Source organism: Mesoplodon bidens (genome assembly GCF_964165515.1).
Source record: "Mesoplodon bidens genome assembly, chromosome: 15".
In the NCBI taxonomy this organism is placed as follows: Eukaryota; Metazoa; Chordata; class Mammalia; order Artiodactyla; family Ziphiidae; genus Mesoplodon; species Mesoplodon bidens.
Window position 1 is genome coordinate 63560684 of NC_138171.1, and position 17620 is coordinate 63578303.

The 17620-nt window shown below is 45.3% G+C and overlaps 1 protein-coding gene across 2 annotated transcripts in view; it reads left to right on the plus strand.

Annotated features, from left to right (window-relative positions):
- ADCY9 (adenylate cyclase 9) overlaps positions 1-17620 on the plus strand; it is a 129923-nt gene that overhangs the window by 67551 nt on the left and 44752 nt on the right. For both annotated transcript variants that reach the window (XM_081257854.1, XM_081257855.1), the window contains exon 3: positions 13075-13265. In XM_081257854.1, coding sequence (XP_081113980.1) covers positions 13075-13265 — 191 coding nt within the window. The remainder of the gene's footprint in view (positions 1-13074; positions 13266-17620) is intronic.

Genomic DNA, 17620 nt, shown 5'->3' on the forward strand with positions numbered 1-17620 from the left:
ACAGACTGCTTTTAGGAATCATGCAGTACAATTTAAAGTGTATAAAAAGTGGAAAATAGCACATCCGGAGCCTGTGCTCTGCAACGGGAGAGGCCACGGCAGTGAGAGGCCCACGTACCGCAAAAAAAAAAAAAAAAAAAAAAAAAAAGTGGAAAATACAGCATATCTTAAAACTATTGACATTAAAAACGTTTTTAGGAATAATACATGTCAAGCAAGGTTGAACTATATACAGATGAGCTCTGAATTAGGTTTTTGAATCAAATTTTCAAACCATTTTAAGTTTTTATTGGAAAATGTTCAATCTTTCCAAGCTCTCCTGTTTTCTTTTTTCTTTTTTTAAACAAACAAATAAATAAATAAATAAATTTATTTATTTATAGGTGCGTTGCTGCGTGCAGGCTTTCTCTAGTTGCAGTGAGCGGGAGCTACTCTTCGTTGCAGTTCATGGGCTTCTCATTGTGGTGGCTTCTCTTGTTGTGGAGCACGGGCTCTAGGCACTGTGGGCTTCAGTAGTTGTGGCATGTGGGGTCAGTAGTTGTGGCCCTCGGGCTCAGTAGTTGTGGCCCGTGGGCTCTGGAGCTCAGGCTCAGTAGTTGTGGCGCACGGGCATAGTTGCTCTGTGGCATATGGGATCTTCCTGGACCAGGGCTTGAATCCGTGACCCCTGCATTGGCAGGCAGATTCTTAACCACTGCGCCACCAGGGGAGTCCTCTCCTGTTTTCTTATTCTTAGAGGTTGTCTACCATTTTGTTTGCTAGAGTATCTATTTCTACCCTATTTTCCAATTGGCTACTCCTGCTCTTAGTGTACAGGGTAGTTTGCCCCTCGTCTTTGCTACTAAATGTCATCTATAATAAATAGAAGTTCATGCTTATTGGTTTCACATTTAGTTTTCCTCTTTGCTCCACTCATTCTTTTTTTTAATGGTTCTTATACCTCTTCTCTAGTTAGTAAAGATGAGAAGGAGCTTTCTGTTGCCAATTCATTCCTGTTTCCCAATAAGGAAGGATCTGGATCTTCACTGTTCATTGTGGCAGCAGTGAGCCACATGTAGCTATTTAAAATTTGTTATAATGAGTAAACATTAGAAATTTAGTTCTGGGCTTCCCTGGTGGTGCAGTAGTTAAGAATCCGTGTGCCAATACAGGGGACACGGGTTCGAGCCCTGGTCCAGGAAGATCCCACATGCCGCGGTGCAACCCGTGCGCTACAACTACTGAGCCCGTGCTGTAGAGCTCATGCTCCACAACAAGAGAAGCCAATACAATGAGAAGCCCACGCCCCACAACAAGAGTAGCCCCCACTCGCTGCAACTAGAAAGCCCATGTGCAGTAACAGAGACCCAACGCAGCCAAAAATAAATGAATAAATAAATTAAAAATAATAGTTTAATAATATTAAAAAAAAAGAGAGAGAGAGTCCACCTACCAATGCAGGGGACACGGGTCCAAGCCCTGGTCCGGGAAGATCCCACATGCTGTGGAGCAACTAAGCTCGTGTGCCACAACTACTGAGCCTGCGCTCTAGAGCCCGCGTACCACAGCCACTGAGTCCACGTGCTGCAACTACTGAAGTCTGTGGGCCTAGAGCCCGTGCTCCACAACAAGAGAAGCCACCACAGTGAGAAACCCGCGCACCCGCAATGAAGAGTAGTCCCTGCTCACTGCAACTGGAGGAAGCCCGTGTGCAGAAACGAAGACCCAAAGCAGCCAAAAATAAATAAATTAAATTAAATAAATTAAAAAAAAAAGAAAAGAAATTTAGTTCTTCACTTGTATGAGCCACATTTCAAGTGCTTGGTGGCAGCTGAACTGACAGCCGTAGAACATTTCTGTCATCAAAGACAGTTCTCTTGGACAGCCCTGGGCCACATTCTTTACACCCCCCCAATAGTCCACTTCCTGTATTATCTCATCAACCCCCCGAAACCCTCTTCAGCTTTCTGGAACCGCCTGGAACCTTCTCCTCCAGCTCCTCCCAGCCCAGCTGTGTATGGCTGAAAAGTCAGGTGGAGCCGTGCTGCTGAGCCTTTGACCTGATTGGGTTGAGTCAGCCTGGTTGGGAGTTCTTCCCTGGGACCCTCTGTCCATTTCTTCATTTGGGAAAGTGGCAGGCATATGACCTAACTACAGCAGTCCCGAGGGTCTTTTTAACCAGGGTAATGGAATTGTCACCTCTCAGACTCGTTAACTCACAATTTGAGGAGCTCTGTATTCCTCTCATCTCCCTATTTCGTTTTTTCCATTTCGGTGTGATCTTTGTGGTGCCTGGCCTACCATGTTCACTGAGTTTGATTTCTTTGACTTTTTTCCAGCAACTTTTCTTCCATCCTTGAGCTCCTCTCCTGATTTTTTTTTTTTTATAGTGTTTACTTTTACTTGTTGACAGTTTGCTTTATTTATTTATTTATTTATGGCTGTGGTGGGTCTTCGTTTCCGTGCGAGGGCTTTCTCTCATTGTGGCAAGCGGGGGCCGCTCTTCATTGCGGTGCGCGGGCCTCTCACTGTCGCGGCCTCTCTTGTTGCGGAGCACAGGCTCCAGACGCACAGGCTCAGTTATTGTGGCTCACGGGCCTAGTTGCTCCGCGGCATGTGGGATCCTCCCAGACCAGGGCTCGAACCCGTGTCCCCTGCATTGGCAGGCAGATTCTCAACCACTGCGCCACCAGGGAAGCCCCCTGATTTTTTTTTTTTTACTAGTCTTCATAAGTTCCATTTCATTCTTTTTTTTTTTTTTTTTTTGCGGTATGTGGGCCTCTCAGTGTTGTGGCCTCTCCCGTTGTGGAGCACAGGCTCCAGACGCGCAGGCTCAGTGGCCATGACTCACGGGCCCAGCCGCTCCGCGGCATGTGGGATCCTCCTGGACCGGGGCACGAACCCGTGTCCCCTGCATCGGCAGGTGGACTCTCAACCACTGCGCCACCAGGGAAGTCCCCCCATTTCATTCTTAAATGTATATTTATGATGTATTCTTTGAATCAGTGGTATTTTTGCGTTCAGCATGTCTTTACCCTATTGATTTATCATATTTCTTTCTTATTTTTAACAGAACACAGAGTTTATCACTGGTGTTAACATAATACTTGGAGGTTTTCTTTTTTGAATCATGGTGTATTTATTCAGTGGGACATTTCATAGTGTTGAAAATAAATGAATGTGGATCACATGTATCAGTATGGATGATTCTCAAACATATTGCTGGACCAAAAAGAGCAACTTTCAAAAGAATACTTGTAAAATGATGTCATTTATGTAAAGGTTAAAAAAAACACATATTAATGCTGTGTATTATTTAGCATTACATACGTATGTAGTGAAAATTTAAAGAAACACGTGGGGAGGAGCCTGTCGCCATGGTGTTCTGGATAGTTCTGTGCTCTGTGTGGGAGGAGGGGTGTGGTGGGGAAGGCCTGCAGGGAACCTGGATGGTACAGGCGACCATCTGTTCCTTAGACTGGAGGGACTCTGAGTCTTCAGCTTACTTTTCCTTACATGTTACTATGTCTAAAATATTTTGTAATAAGTTCAAAACTTTATGCTTATTTTAAACATAAATAAGAAGATTCAATATAGAAAGTGAATTTCCATAATCCTGTTGCCCTGTTAATATTTTGGTGTATTTCTGTGTTTTTTTTCTGTAAAATGTTTCAGTTTTATTGAGTTATAATTGACAAATAAAATTTTAAGATATTTAAAGGGTAGATTGTGATTTGATATATGTATACATTGTGAAAGGATTCCCTCATCAAGTTAATTAACACATTCATCATCTCACATATTTATCTTTTTTTACTTTCCAGTGGAAACATCTAAGTTCTATTCACTTAGTAGATTTCAGTTATATAATACAGTGTTATCAACTGTTGTTACCACATTTTACATTAGCTCCTCAAGCTGTATTTCTGTGTTTTTAAAGTGGTCTAGTGTTATTCAGAATAACACTTTGTTTTTTTCTTGTTTCTTTCCCTGTGATACTAGGTGCTCTTCATGCCTGCTTCTCTCCAAGTACTCAGCTATGTGGTTTGGGGCCAGCACCTCTATGGTGCAGGGACCTGCTTGCTGGAGTGTCTGCCCCTCCTTCCTGGGGAGTCTGAATCCCTGGCCTTCTGCCTGCATCTGCCTCTCCTTTAGGGTCTTCCTCACTCTCCGCCTTTAGACGGGGGACTCCTCAAGACTCATCCACCCCCTTCTTGCGAATGAGGGGCTGTTGACTGCAGCCCCAGGTCACGTTTTTATATAAGTCACATCTCTGCATGTCGATGTGCCCCCTGGACCGTCCCTCGACCTCTTCTCATATGTGGGCACTCACTACTCACTGCCTTGGTTTCACTTTCAGTTTTGCTTCTGTGAGAGTCTACAACGTAGCTGTGATTTTCTTGAGGCAGGAATTACAGTGTGAGGCTAGAGAGGGAGAGGGGACTGGTCGGTGACCCCCGAGTGAAGGGATGGGCCCCTGACTTCTTGTCTGATGCCCAGCAACACTTTTCAGGTTCTTAAGAACATACCACACAAACACAGCTTTGATTCTCCTGAAAAAGGTCTAAGAAAGACCACCTCCAATGCTGAAATGAAATTAGAGAAACGAGATATCTAAGAAGATATTGCTTCTTGGTCAGAAAGGAGAGATTTGGGTTTCCCACTTCTATGGCTCGAGCAAGTCTGCCTATGGGAACAAGAAAATGCAGTTTGGGAAATTGTTTCTGGCAGTGTTCCTGCCAGTATGCAAAGCACTCATCAAAAGAGAGAAAACTTTGATGTGACCTGAAAACTGGTTGACTTGGAAAGTGAGGAAATTCGCTGCAAGTGTGTTGACTGTGCTGGAAATGTGATTTGGGAGCCAGCCAGAGTCTGGATAAACATTTCCACGAAGGAACAGGTGGTAAAGGCACGGTTACTCCCAGGAAAGGCTAGTCAGGAATGGTAAGAGTTGTGGTTTTTGTTTTTGTTTTTGTTTTTTTTTGCATAATATGAAGTTTCCGGGTGAGGTTGTCTGTGTTGCCTTTCTTCCCATCTAAAGATGCTCCCAGTAAGTGTCGCTGGTGGTGGTGCCCCTGCCCTTTGCAGGTGAAAGTCCTGGTGGGTGAGAGGGGAGCAGCAGTACTGGGGCAGCTGGGAGAACCCCGCCTCTACTGTGTTGTGGTGGGGCTGCAGCCCTGGTGCTCTGGCAGCCTTGCCGTGCAGTGCGGTGAGCGCTTGTCATCTGGGGGGGAATCGCGTTGGTGATCTAGGAAGACAGCCTGGGTGTCGGGCCAGCTCTTCTGGACTAGCCTGCAGCAGTGAGTGTTGCTAATTTGATGATTCTTGGAGATATCTCCTGAAGGTCAAACTTTTGTTTTGTTTTGTTTAATCTCTCCCAGACTTCTGAACTCATGCCATGTTGAATTTTTAGTTCTTCAAGGTTATTTAGCCTTATTTCTTATTTATATGTTTTTCCATCCTAGCTCTACTACGTTATCTATTTCCAAGCCTTTATTTGAAACATTGTTCTTTTACCTGCTACTGCCCACTCCTTTACTTTGAATTCCCAAGGATAGTGTATTTCTTACTGGTTTTTTTTCATTTGTTCTCTGAATCTCAGGACTGTTACATCTTGATCTTTGCATAGTTTTGTTTTTTAAAAACAGCTTTATTGAGGTATAATTAATGTACTGTACAGTTCATGCTTCCAAAGTATGTAAGTCAGTGGTTTTTAGAGTATTCACAGTTGTGCAACCATCACCACAATCTAATTTTAGAATATTTTCATCACCCCTTAAAGGAACCCTGTACCATTAACAATTGCTCCCCATCCCTCAACCCCCAAACCTCTGGCAACCACTTGGCTAATTTCTGTGTCTGGATTTTTGCCTATTCTGGACATTTCATATCAATGGAATTATGTAGTATGTGGCCTTTTGTGACTGGCTTCTTTCATGTAGCATCCTATAGCTTTATTTCTATTTTTGATGTATTCCCTTTCTTTTGGCTTCATTTTTCAATTATTTAGCTGCCACCTATTCCCAGATTTTAAATTGAGTCTTTCATTTATCTTCTTTCTAGAATCTGTTTTCCATTGTCTATACTGTACATAAATCTGCCACTCTTAAAATTAATTATTAATTAAAATTTTATTTATTTATTTATTTATTTATCTGTCTTTGGCTGCGTTGGGTCTTCATTGCTGCACGCGGGCTTTCCCTAGTTGCAGCGAGCAGGGGCTACTCTTTGTTGTGGTGCGCAGGTTTCTCATTGCGGTGGCTTCTCCTGTTGCGGATCACGGGCTCTAGGCGCGTGGGCTTCAGTAGTTGTGGCATGTGGGCTCAGTAGTTGTGGCTCGTGGGCTCTAGAGCGCACGCTCAGTAGTTGTGGCACACGGGCTTAGTTGCTCCATGGCATGTGGGATCTTCCCGGAGCAGGGCTCGAACCCGTGTCCCCTGCATTGGCAGATGGATTCTTAACCACTACACCACCAGGGTAGTCCCTAATTATTAATTTTTAAACTGTTAGTTTAACTTAAAATCTTAAAATTAACTATTATTTCTCAATTCTCCAGGGAAAAAATACGGTCTGTGGCTCCTCCTGTAATTGCTCCAGATGTGACCTGACGTGCTCTCTTGTGTCTGATGACCACTCTCTGGGTTAACATTTGGTGAATAACAGTTTATTAGTTGTTAGTCCGTCTCAGTTCCCGACACCCTTCCTTCTAGCCGTCTTGTTTCATAGTATCTTCTGATTATTTCAACTCTGTTGTATACAGTATTCCAAGATAGTTATCATAGACCTTCACTTTCCTTTTGTTTTCTAAAACTCACTGTAAAAATGCCTTTTGTCACTTGCGAACATCCCGCCAGCACACAGACTTGACTTCACATGATTCTCTCTTCTTGTCGATGCGTCATCACTTACTAATTGTTCTCTTCCTCACTGCCAGCCTCCCATCCTCCCATGTAATTCTTTATGAATATTACTTCATGCCCTTCCTTAGTCTACTCTGAGTTACTCCTTAGTGTTCCTGAAGATGCTCTAAGGAAAAGCATTAACTCATTAAATCCTCACAGCAGCCCTTTGAAATGGGGTCACCATTAGGTGACTGGTATTTCCATTTTGGGTTACGGTTTTCATCTGCACTGTTGCTAACACCAGAGCATTCCTTTTTCCTATCCATTTCTTTCAACACTCAGCCCAGGTCCTCACCCTTAGTAGGTACTCAATAAATGTTTCATTTGCTGGGTAAGTGAATGTGTGAATGAGCCAATGAATAAATGAGTTGGTTAGTACCTGGCAGACTGTTTCCATAAACAGCCAAATGCTACCTTTCAAAGAACTCGTTTCGTAGTTTTTGAAGGCCTGGGTATTAAACCCTAATTTGGGAGTTTTTTAGAGGTGGGAGGAGTGGGTCTTTGAAGGCAGTTACACTGGACTCTCCCAGTGTTAGTTCTGAGCATTGAGCAGGGTAGCCCTTATTCATGTCAAGTAGGAAAGTTCAAAAGAAGACAGCTCAGGGGAACATGGTCACGAGGTGACTGCCCAGTCACTCACCTTTGGCCGTGACATGTACCCGTTCCTGCAGAGAGATGGAGGCTGGTGCAGAGGACACCCGCCACAGGAGCAGCTGTGGGGTGGGCATGCGCACGTGCATGTTCTTGAAAGAGTCTGTTGGTTAGGCTAAAGGTGTAGTCAAGATCAAGCCACTCAGGTGTGGTGCCCACCCTTTGTTTCTTTCACCTGCTTGGGTTAGTCCGTCTTGTATTTTACTGTTTGGGACTTAACTTTTTGAGAAGAAGGTTAAGTTTCACCCACAGCCATTTGCTGTTGGAACTTGTGATTTATTGTCAAGTGTTGGGACAACCAGGACGGATCACCTCCGTGTGATTAATTGTTTCACATAGGAGCAGAGAGGACTTAGGCCCATCCAGAGTGTTTTGATGTTAACAAGGTGGAAAATGCTTTTTTTTTTTTTCTCACCAGAACTTTTGGCCTTCCTAAGCAGAAGCAATAGATAATTATGAAATATCATATCTATAGTTTTTAGGCCCTGGTTATTTGGTAGATTAAGATTGAGCACTTTTAACCTTTATTTTCCATATTGACTGACTACATTTTAGTTTAAATAATCCTCATGCTACTCGTCCATTACAGATATCATTAGAAGGAAAAATTCATTACAAAGTGAATAAGTTTTTAGACCCTTTGATTTGTGAACCGGCCCAAACTGGTTGCCTCCCTTATATTGATTGTTTCAGATCATCAGTGATGCAAGCTCCCAGGCGTTTGCTATGTCACGCTGCTAACTGCCAACACACCTGCAGACATTCTTTCCTTCCTGATTATTCTATTTCTGTTGGGTTGACACTCAGGCCCTTGGTTCTTGGATTGAGGGTATCACCCTCCAAAGCAAGAGTTCTGCAGAAAAAGACCGTGATAAAAAGGCCAGAATAGTCTTTCTTTTCCAAAATGGACTTTGGCACTCACTCAAATTACACTCAGCTCACGAAAACTAAACCCAAGTTGTGTGCAAGGCTCAGTTTTTCTCCTCGAAGAATTGATGCTATAGTTAAGGCTGTTAACCACGTCAGCCTCCCGGGCACACACAGCTGCAGACGACACCTCCGTGAGACAGGAGCTCATGGGAACCGTCTTCGCCACTTCTCTACCTGCTGTGAAATTAAGCCGATGAAAGGCATCCGTGCCAGTGAGGTTTAAAGTCAATTACCAGGAAAGAATATAAGAAATCTTATTAATTGTTCTCCTGTTTACACTATACTTAACGAAATAAATAATCTAGCTGCCTTATTTTGACTTTCTGCTCTAAAAGAGCCATTCTAACGAACTTGGACCCCAAGGTCCATGTGTGTCGTTACTCATTAAATCCTTATGTCTTATGACCTCTCCTGACTGCAGCCAGTCACCCGGCCCTGATACGTTCCCTGGGACCTTTCACATCCGGTCTGACTTTATCATTACTGATATCACTCCAGTTTTGGCAAAACATTTCACTTTAAATTTAACTTTCCATATTGAAGCATAAAAAAAGTTGCTTAGTTTGTTCACCGATTTTTTGCTTGCCATGGACACATCTGTGCGTTTGTCCTTTGGAACACTCGCATTGCTATGTTACTAATACAGGTTGATTGTTAGGAGCTACCCAAAGAAAAATTCAAGTTAGGAACAAATTTGGAGCAGTTATTGATTTAACAGTCCTGCAAATGCTTTTGTACATAGAAGGAGCATAAAAAAGACTCACAGCGATAAGCAGGTCAAACACCCACATTGATAATAATAGCTAATGTTACTGAGTTTTTACTGTGCGCCAGGCACTGCCGTGAAGGCTTCATGTGTGTTAATCATTTAATCCTCGAGTCAGCCCTGTGGGGTGAGTCCTGTTCTTAGTGAGATGTGTAGCCATGAAGTATCTCACTGCATCCTGTTTAGGAGGGACAGAAGCCTTCCAGGGCTTCTCCCTGGAAGCCACACGCCCCTACCTGTCACACTCGTGCTTGCTGTGGAAGCCTTGCCTGTTGCCCCTGCACTTCAGAAGGAGTAGGTTTCACCATTATTTCCCACCTCCCTTGTCCCTTGACTCCCTCACCACCCACTTGTGGCTGGGGTTTCCAGGGCTCCCTGGCCTTTCCTCAGCCTGGTGCCTGCTCGTTACTCCTCCTCACCCCTGTTGCCCCCAGAGTGAAGGCTCCTGGAGCTGGTCTCCCTGGTGCCCTGCACGGACTTCAGCTCCTCTCTGCCCCCCACCCCGCTGCCCCGAACATGTTCTCTGTTCCAGCCACACGACACTCACCTCCATCCCTCCACTCTCCCTGCCAAAGGCTCCCTTTCTGGAGTCCGGTTCATCGACTATTCTGGTGACACCCACAGCGTGACCACGCTGTCCCAGCCCCTGGTCCTGGTGGCCTTCGCTGGGCTGGCCTCTCCTCATCTTGTAGCCCTCAATGTGGAGGGGACTTCACCCAGGAGGCCTTCCCAAACCTCTGAGTCTTTGTGAGTTACACCCTCCTGTGCTTCCTGGTCCTGGACCGGGTAGGCGTACCCACCTGCTGCCGAGATCCCCCTGCAGGAGCCGCCCTGTACAGGGAGGGTCACGGCTGCCATGTTCACGCTTGTCCCCTCAGCACCCTCACAGCGCATGGTAAACAGAGGCACTTAATAAATGTTTGAGCAATTAGTGGCAACTCAGTAGTCACAATTCAAAGCAGCAACAACAAACCTCAGGGGTGCCCACCCCAAGGCAGGCATCAGAGCCTGTGCTGCGGAGCTGGCTCCATGCCCAGGTGGAGGGTGCACTCCTGCTTGGAGGACTGGCTGCATCATCATCATGTATTCGTGGCCCTGCGGGGCTGCAGGCTCAGCCCTTTCTCTTCTGTAGTTGTCACGCCTCCAGGAAAGGCCTCCTTCACCTGCTCTTGCCCGAGGAGCCATACAGGGAGGGGATAAGTGGTTCCCTGACTGAGGACCCCTCCTGGGTGTGAGAGAGCTGACTGGGAGCAGGGCCCAGGGGTGCAGAGCCCCGGGCAGGTGAGCCCCGAGCTGCCGGCCTCCCCATGGGAATGCAGTTCTGGGGTCAGGGCCAGCTACAGACACGACGGAAAACCTTCCCCTGCAGCCTCAGCTCCTCACCCCTGCAATCCAAAAATGCCCTTCCTTTGTCTATTCCCCAAGGCAGCCCCTGCAGCAGCTGCGGGTGTTCTCTGGGCCCCCCTCCCCACCCGCTGCAGGTGACTTATCTGCCACACCCGGGAGTTCGAGAGGGACTAGTTACAGCAGCTCCAGGGACCAGGCCTCTTCATGCCCTGGTTGGGTGAAGCCAGGGATGAGATGCCACAGCAGGTCAGAAATAGGGCTTTTCTCTCCTCAGCCCACAGAGCTTGTGTTTTCTGACTCTCCCAAGGCGAAATGATAAAATCAGTTCAGTGTTTTCTGTAACAGAGTCTGAGAAATTCTCGCAAAGCTGCTTTTACCCTACCGTTGTATTCTAGTTCACACTTCCCTTTCAAGTGTATACATGTAGCTAGTCAGAACTGTGATTGATCCTATACATAACTGTGATTGATCCTATATATCATTTGGGATGTATATTTTTGGTTGGAAAAAATATATGGAAGTTCAGGACCTTAGTTAAGAGTGAGCATTTAACAACCTCCTTTGGGGTCAGTTAGCATCTAAAATTATTTATCTCAGTCTTTGGATCCCACCTGTGATTTGGCTATACTCCTGGATGTCTCTAGGTGTCCTGGGACTCTTGCCAAATTCTCTGAACGGTTGACCTAAAAACGTATGCTATACAGTATTTTATAAGGAGGGAGGGAGAGGAAGAAAGATAAAGTGATGAAATGGTGGTTTAATTATAAAATGATTAAAGATTACTGATTAAATAGTCCCAGGGTTATTTGCTTAATTAATTTTAGAGCATTTATTAAATATGTACTGAGTGCAAGAAACTGTATGAATCCAGCAGTGTAGACACATGTCACCTCTTGATTGGGTCTCTCAATGATGGCTTTTCTTTTCTTTTTTGTTTTTAAATGTACTTTATTTTCTTAGATAGCGTATAGAGTCTTTTATTTTTTTAAGATTTTTTTTTGACATGGGCCATTTTAAAATTCTTTATTCAACGTGTTACAATATTGCTTCTGTTTTATGTTTTGGTTTTTTGGCCACATGGCATGTGGGATCTTAGCTCCCTGACCAGGGATGGAACCCGCACCCCCTGCATTGGAAGGCAAAGTCTTAACCACTGGACTGCCAGGGAAGTCCCATGATGGCTTTTTTCTACCACCTTCTGCTGAAGCTTAAACTCCTTAAGATGGGAATCCTGCTTTGTTCTAATTTTATTCTCTGTGTACAGCATACACCAGGCCTAAAATAAATGTTTATTGAATAAATCACATTGTCACTCCCTTTCATAAATTCGTAGTCTGGTTAAATTCCAGTAAGGACTAACAACGGATTTCTTTAAATAAGGCTTGCTTCTTTTTCAGAAAGCCCTTGAGTTCCATCTGGAAAAGCTGCTCCTTACTCACCTCCCAGCAGATAGTCCTGTACACCAGGAGCAGCCCACCTGTTACAGCTCCTTAACTCTATAGCATATATTGTTACTTCAGCCTTTAATGGGGACTGTAAAGTTGTAGGTTAATAGTCCATTTAACCAACTTTTTTTTACAGTGGGGATTTTGTGAGAGAATAAAATTCACATAGACTGCAGCTTGACAAAAAGCTGATGTTCTGGGACTTCCCTGGTAGCGCAGTGGATAAGACTCCGCACTCCCAGTGCAGGGGGCCTGGGTTCAACCCCTGGTCAGGGAACTAGATCCCACATGCATGCCACAACTAAGAGTTTGAGTGCCACAGCTAAGGAGCTGGCGAGCTGCAACTAAGGAGCCCTGGAGCTGCAACTAAGGAGCCCACATTCTGCAACTAAGGAGCCGACGAGCTGCAACTAAGGAGCCCACCAGCCACAACTAAGACCTGGTGCAACCAAATAAATAAATATTTAAAAAATAAAAAAAGCTGATGTTCCTGCCGTGTGAATGTTTGGATCCAACAGAAAAGAGATACTTGTTAAGTCTGAATCGAGGGAGGGCTTAGTTCCCCCGCTGGTGCACATTCTGGTCTCCCTTTTCATGGTGGTTGCCAGTCCCTGACGTAGGTAACATGGTCTGTAGTCACCCTCACATCTAGACTGACGATTATGAATGTCGGCGACTGGTATTTACAGATAGAAACAAACCCAAGAAATGTATAGGGTCCGCACTCAGTGGGCTCTGCTGCCGTCAGAAAGAGGCCATGTGACCCTTCCAAGGAAGGACTTTTAAACCCTTGTTTCAGCCCCAGAAGATGAAGCGTGCAGCCTCCATTCAGAGAAAACACAGCGTGAATACATGGTGTGTTTTGGAGGCAGTCGTTCTCCCTGAGGCTGCGCGTCTCTGGAAAGGTCATGGGAGTAGTAGTAAAATATGACCTATTCTCATTTTCACTTTACTCTCAACTTTCTAGGAGCGTGTCCTGCGTAGAGAGCAAGACGGAGCTACGTTTCGACCAACGCTGGTGTCCACCTGTGCTGACTGTAATTTTTATCCATAGGTTTGAAGACATACCTGATAGCGGGTCAGAGAGCGAAGGAGTCTCATTGCAGCTGTTCAGAGGCCTTGCTTTCTGGCTTTGAGGTCATTGACGGCTCACAGGTGTCCTCAGGCCCTAGGGGACAGGGGACAGCATCGCCAGGGAGTGTCAGTGACTTGGCGCAGACTGTCAAAACCTTTGATAACCTTAAGGTTAGTTTTTTTTTTTTTTCCTAACTTCTAAAACTTGATACTAATTCTGCAGTAGAACATGTGAAATAAAAAACAGCCTTCGGGTCTGTGGCAGACGACTTGGAATGCCCTTCCATTTGGTTTTTGTGATTTTTAAATTTAGTATAAAGTTAGCAGCATTTTGCATTTTTAATATCTTTGCTTTTTTTGACATATGCACCTCCATTTTCTTTCTACACTGCATAGAGTTGCTTCTCACATGAGTTACTATTTTCTTTCTCTGCAGCCTATGATGTCTTTTGGGATTTCTGAAAGCTAACGATAAATGATAAGAGTAAAGGTGATTCTCCCAGCATCTTTGCTTGGAGGGCTAGTTTGTATCTTATTTCAGAGACCACTTTCTCAAATACTCAAACATCTCTTGAAATTCAGTGTTTTATGATTATTTTAAATCTTGTTGGTGTGGGTGAATCTTGTACTGTAGCTCATTAGAAGAGCACAGGCTTGCCAAGAACATTATAATATTTCATCACTGGGACAGAGATATCCTGGTGGCTGCATATTGGGTGCATTTCCGTCCCAATAAACTACCAGGGAATTAACACGATGGACCCTGGGCATGCGAAATCACTCTGGCATGTGAGTTGTTCCTCAGATTTCACATTTGATTTAGTTCCTCCACTGATACCTCTTGTTTATTTTTACAGTTTAAATATTTGCCATTTCCTTTTTTTTTTTTTTTTTTTTTTTTAAAGAGAGAGACAGTTAAAACAGTTCCACATCACTGTTTTGTGCTCTCAAATAACACAGTGATGTTTGGTCAGGACGATGGCCTATTGGTATGGCTGTAATCCAGTACATTCATGCCTATCCACATCATTAACAGAGTTGAAAGCTTGCGATCTTGGTACTTCAGCTGAAGGCATCATAATGTGGCACTCGGCTGCAGTGTCCAGATTATTTCACTGTGTTGGACTTCATGGTGTCTCTCATCCAGGCACTGTGTGCGGTTCCTGTGTTCAGGTTTGTGGACAGCACACACGTATCGTTTTCATCGTGTGCTTTGTTCACTTAGTGCAGGGTTTCTCAGCCTCAGCACCATCAACATGTTGGGCCAGAGAACTGTTTGTGGAGGGGACATCCTGTGCATGGTGGGATGTTGAGCAGCATCCCTGGCTTACACCCACTAGATGCCAGTAGCACCCTCTCTTACCAGTGTGACAACCAAGGTCTCCAGACATGACCCAATGGCCCCTAGCGGGGAAGGGTAAACTCACACCTGTTGAGGATAGGGTATTTGACCCTGTCCTTCCCTGTGCTCTCTGGCACACGCATAACAGCTTCCCCCGTGCTCTCTGGCACACGCATAACAGCGCATGTAGCTGAAATTTCCTTAATGCCTGCACTCTTTGCCTGGGCTCCTGTCTTGCAGGAGTCAGAAAGAGGAGTCCCCTGCTCACAGGCTACCACCGAACATGGGCTGGGAAGAGCTAGGTGGGGAGGAGAACAAAAACATGGCTTCCAAATACAGCCTTATTATTTGGGGAGAAATTGTTTCCTCAGGCTTCCAACTGAGCTGTAGTCAAGTAGAGAAATAGAGCTCAAAGCCAAAAATAAATGTTTTGTTGCATTTGTCTGCCACTTTAGGTGATGTGTGTGTGTGTTTCTATCCATGAGGGTGTGTGCCCTTGAGGCCTCACTGTATCACACACCTGCAGTGTTAATGACAGGCATTCTGCACTAAATTGCCTTAAGAAGGTTTTCTCTCCCCCTGATGGAACATTTCTTGTTCTAGTCATAAACCTATTTATATATTTATTTGTTTTTGATCTGGTTGGGCAAAAACTATTTAGCATATTCTGTTGCCATGTATAAATTTTCCAAATAATCTTGTGATCTATGAAGTTAACTGTGTTTACCAAAAGGAATTTGAGAAAAAAAAAAAAAAAAGGATCTTTCTGCCCCTTCCAGGAGGGAAAGATGAGTGGATATGAAGTATAATTTTGGGGATGTTTTGATGGTGTTTGGGGATAACAGGACATCTGAGATGAGGGACGCCCCTGAAGCATAGGGTTCCTGGGATTCACAGTTGGAGTGGAAGGAGCATGAGGAGATAGGAGGCCCGGTCTCCATTCCAGGCTTTGCCACTTGGGGTCCCTCCTCACAACCGTGCTCTGGGCCCTGGTTCCTGGGTGCAGGTCGGGCCAGGGCAGGCGGCTGAGAGGCATAAGAACCGGGGAACCAAGTGAATCGCTATGAACCGTCATCCTAGACTTGAAAGGCAGAAAACTGAGGTCTCCTTTAAAGATTACATAGATTATAATCTGACATACAAGGCCTTCCCTCAAGTAAGAGTTTTTGAACAATACAAAAGTGAAATCGCAGTCTCTTGCTCCAGGTTCTTTGAGTAGATTTATCCCACAAGCGTGTCGGTGGCTCACGTGTGCCACTGGTTTGTTGCTCCATGTTGTCTGCACCACGGTGAGCTGTTCTGATTCGCTGGATCACAGACTAGTTCCTCCTTATCCTTTCCCAGGATCTGTTGACTCTTTCTGTCAACAGACTTCTTTCCCTTTGTTGCTGCTGCCGCCGCAGCCAACAGGAGTTGACTCCCATGGGGATTTCTGTCTCCCCACATCTCCCTCCTCCCCCTGCCCAGCGCCAGAAGCCCTGACCAGTGGAAGAGGCCTGGTCTAAGGAGGATTCCCCAAGTAGGTTCCCTTGAACAGAAGTTTCTCAGGATGGAAATGGGTGTCCAGTACGGAAAAAGTGTTCTGTGGTCAAGTCAATATGGGTTAAACAACACTGAAAGGGTTTCTTTACTGCAGGCCTTCTCAGAGCCTTTAGCATGCTAACATGCATGGATAGGTCTCCAGAGAAGGAAGTGGTATGCAGCATTCTCTGGCCTCTTGACCAAAGATTTCTTCTTTCAAGCTGTACCTTTTGGGGGCGTGCTTATCTAGTGGAAGGAGTTTTGTAACCAAGCAAAAGGGCTCTTTTGCCCACAGTGCAGAAAGCCTAACTCTGACAGTGGGTGTCTGCAGCAAAGTCAGGGTTTATTTGCAGGGCAGCAAGCAAAGGAGTGGGAGACAAGCCTCAGATCCACTCCAGCTTGGTCTTTGAGTTAAAGGGGGGAAGAACAGTGAAGCTGGGGTTAATCATCGTGTTCTGACATTTCTGTGACCTTTCTTAATCGTAGTTTTGGGAGTCAGGATGTCTCTGGTTTACGATTCTCAGGCCAGGTGGTCCATGGATGGGGGGGTCTGTTGCTCATCTTGCCCTGGAGAACCAACCTGAGTTTGTACCTTAACAGTGATATCAACAACAGCAGTTTAGTGCGTTAGCGATGTTATTGACGATAGCCATCTTAGTCGCCTGACTCTGGCTGAGGAGTGTTTAGTTAGTACAGAGTTGAGGTTAGAGGGGACAAGAAAGGGAGTAAAGTTTGGGACAGAGAGATTAATCATAAACTCGGGAGGAGGACTCGGTTTTAGAGGGCCTTGGTTTCCTTAATTCCTTGAAAGAACCAAGGAATTAGAGGAAAGGTGTTCTGCAAATTCTCATCGAGTGAATCCACGGAGGCTTGGTCCTGTTCCCGCCTGCAGTGCGATCGCTTCCCGTCCCCATAAACTCCCCTCTTCTCTCACCGTGCAGCTTTCTTAGTTTCCTGTGACCCCTCTAGCTAGTGATGCCGCCACCCCACCTCTGAAGCCTTAATTCAGTTAGTCTGTACCGCTTGGTTATAACATACGCAACCTGAAATACTTGCTTATGTTTCTTACGCCCCTTTCTCTGATCTATTTGAATGCGGGGCCCGTTTGTTACATAACTTAAGTTTTTCCGAAGGGTCCAGCATGGTGCCTGGCATGTAGTAGATAATTACGACTTTCTTTTGGCTTATGTTTTTAGTTTTTTAATGACACGCAGAGACACGTAGCTCTGCAGAGTTAGACTGAGGGCTGAACTGGAAGCCTGGGCAGAACCAAGGTGATGCCCATGAAGCACTTGTTTTGCGCTCCTGGCACACGTACCCTGTGTGTCTGTAAGTTATCTCCCAGCTCACAGCTGGACAATTGCCACCTGATATTTCATGAATAGTCTGAGTACTATGATGACCTACTAAGAAACAGTAGTGATGGCAGAGGTCAAGGGCTTTGGCCTTGAGGTCATACGTCAGAGGGAACCCTTCACACCTAAGCCTTGGCTTCTTGTGTGGCTGGTTGTGAGAGCTGCTCCTCAGGAAGGACCTGACGTCACATACTGGGGGGAGGGGAGTCCCACCAGAACGGTGGCACTCGGCTCTCTGGGCTGAGCTGCAGAGGTACCGGAGGGTTTGGGGTGAGGAGGCAAGAAGGGAGCCAGGGAAGGAGACAAGG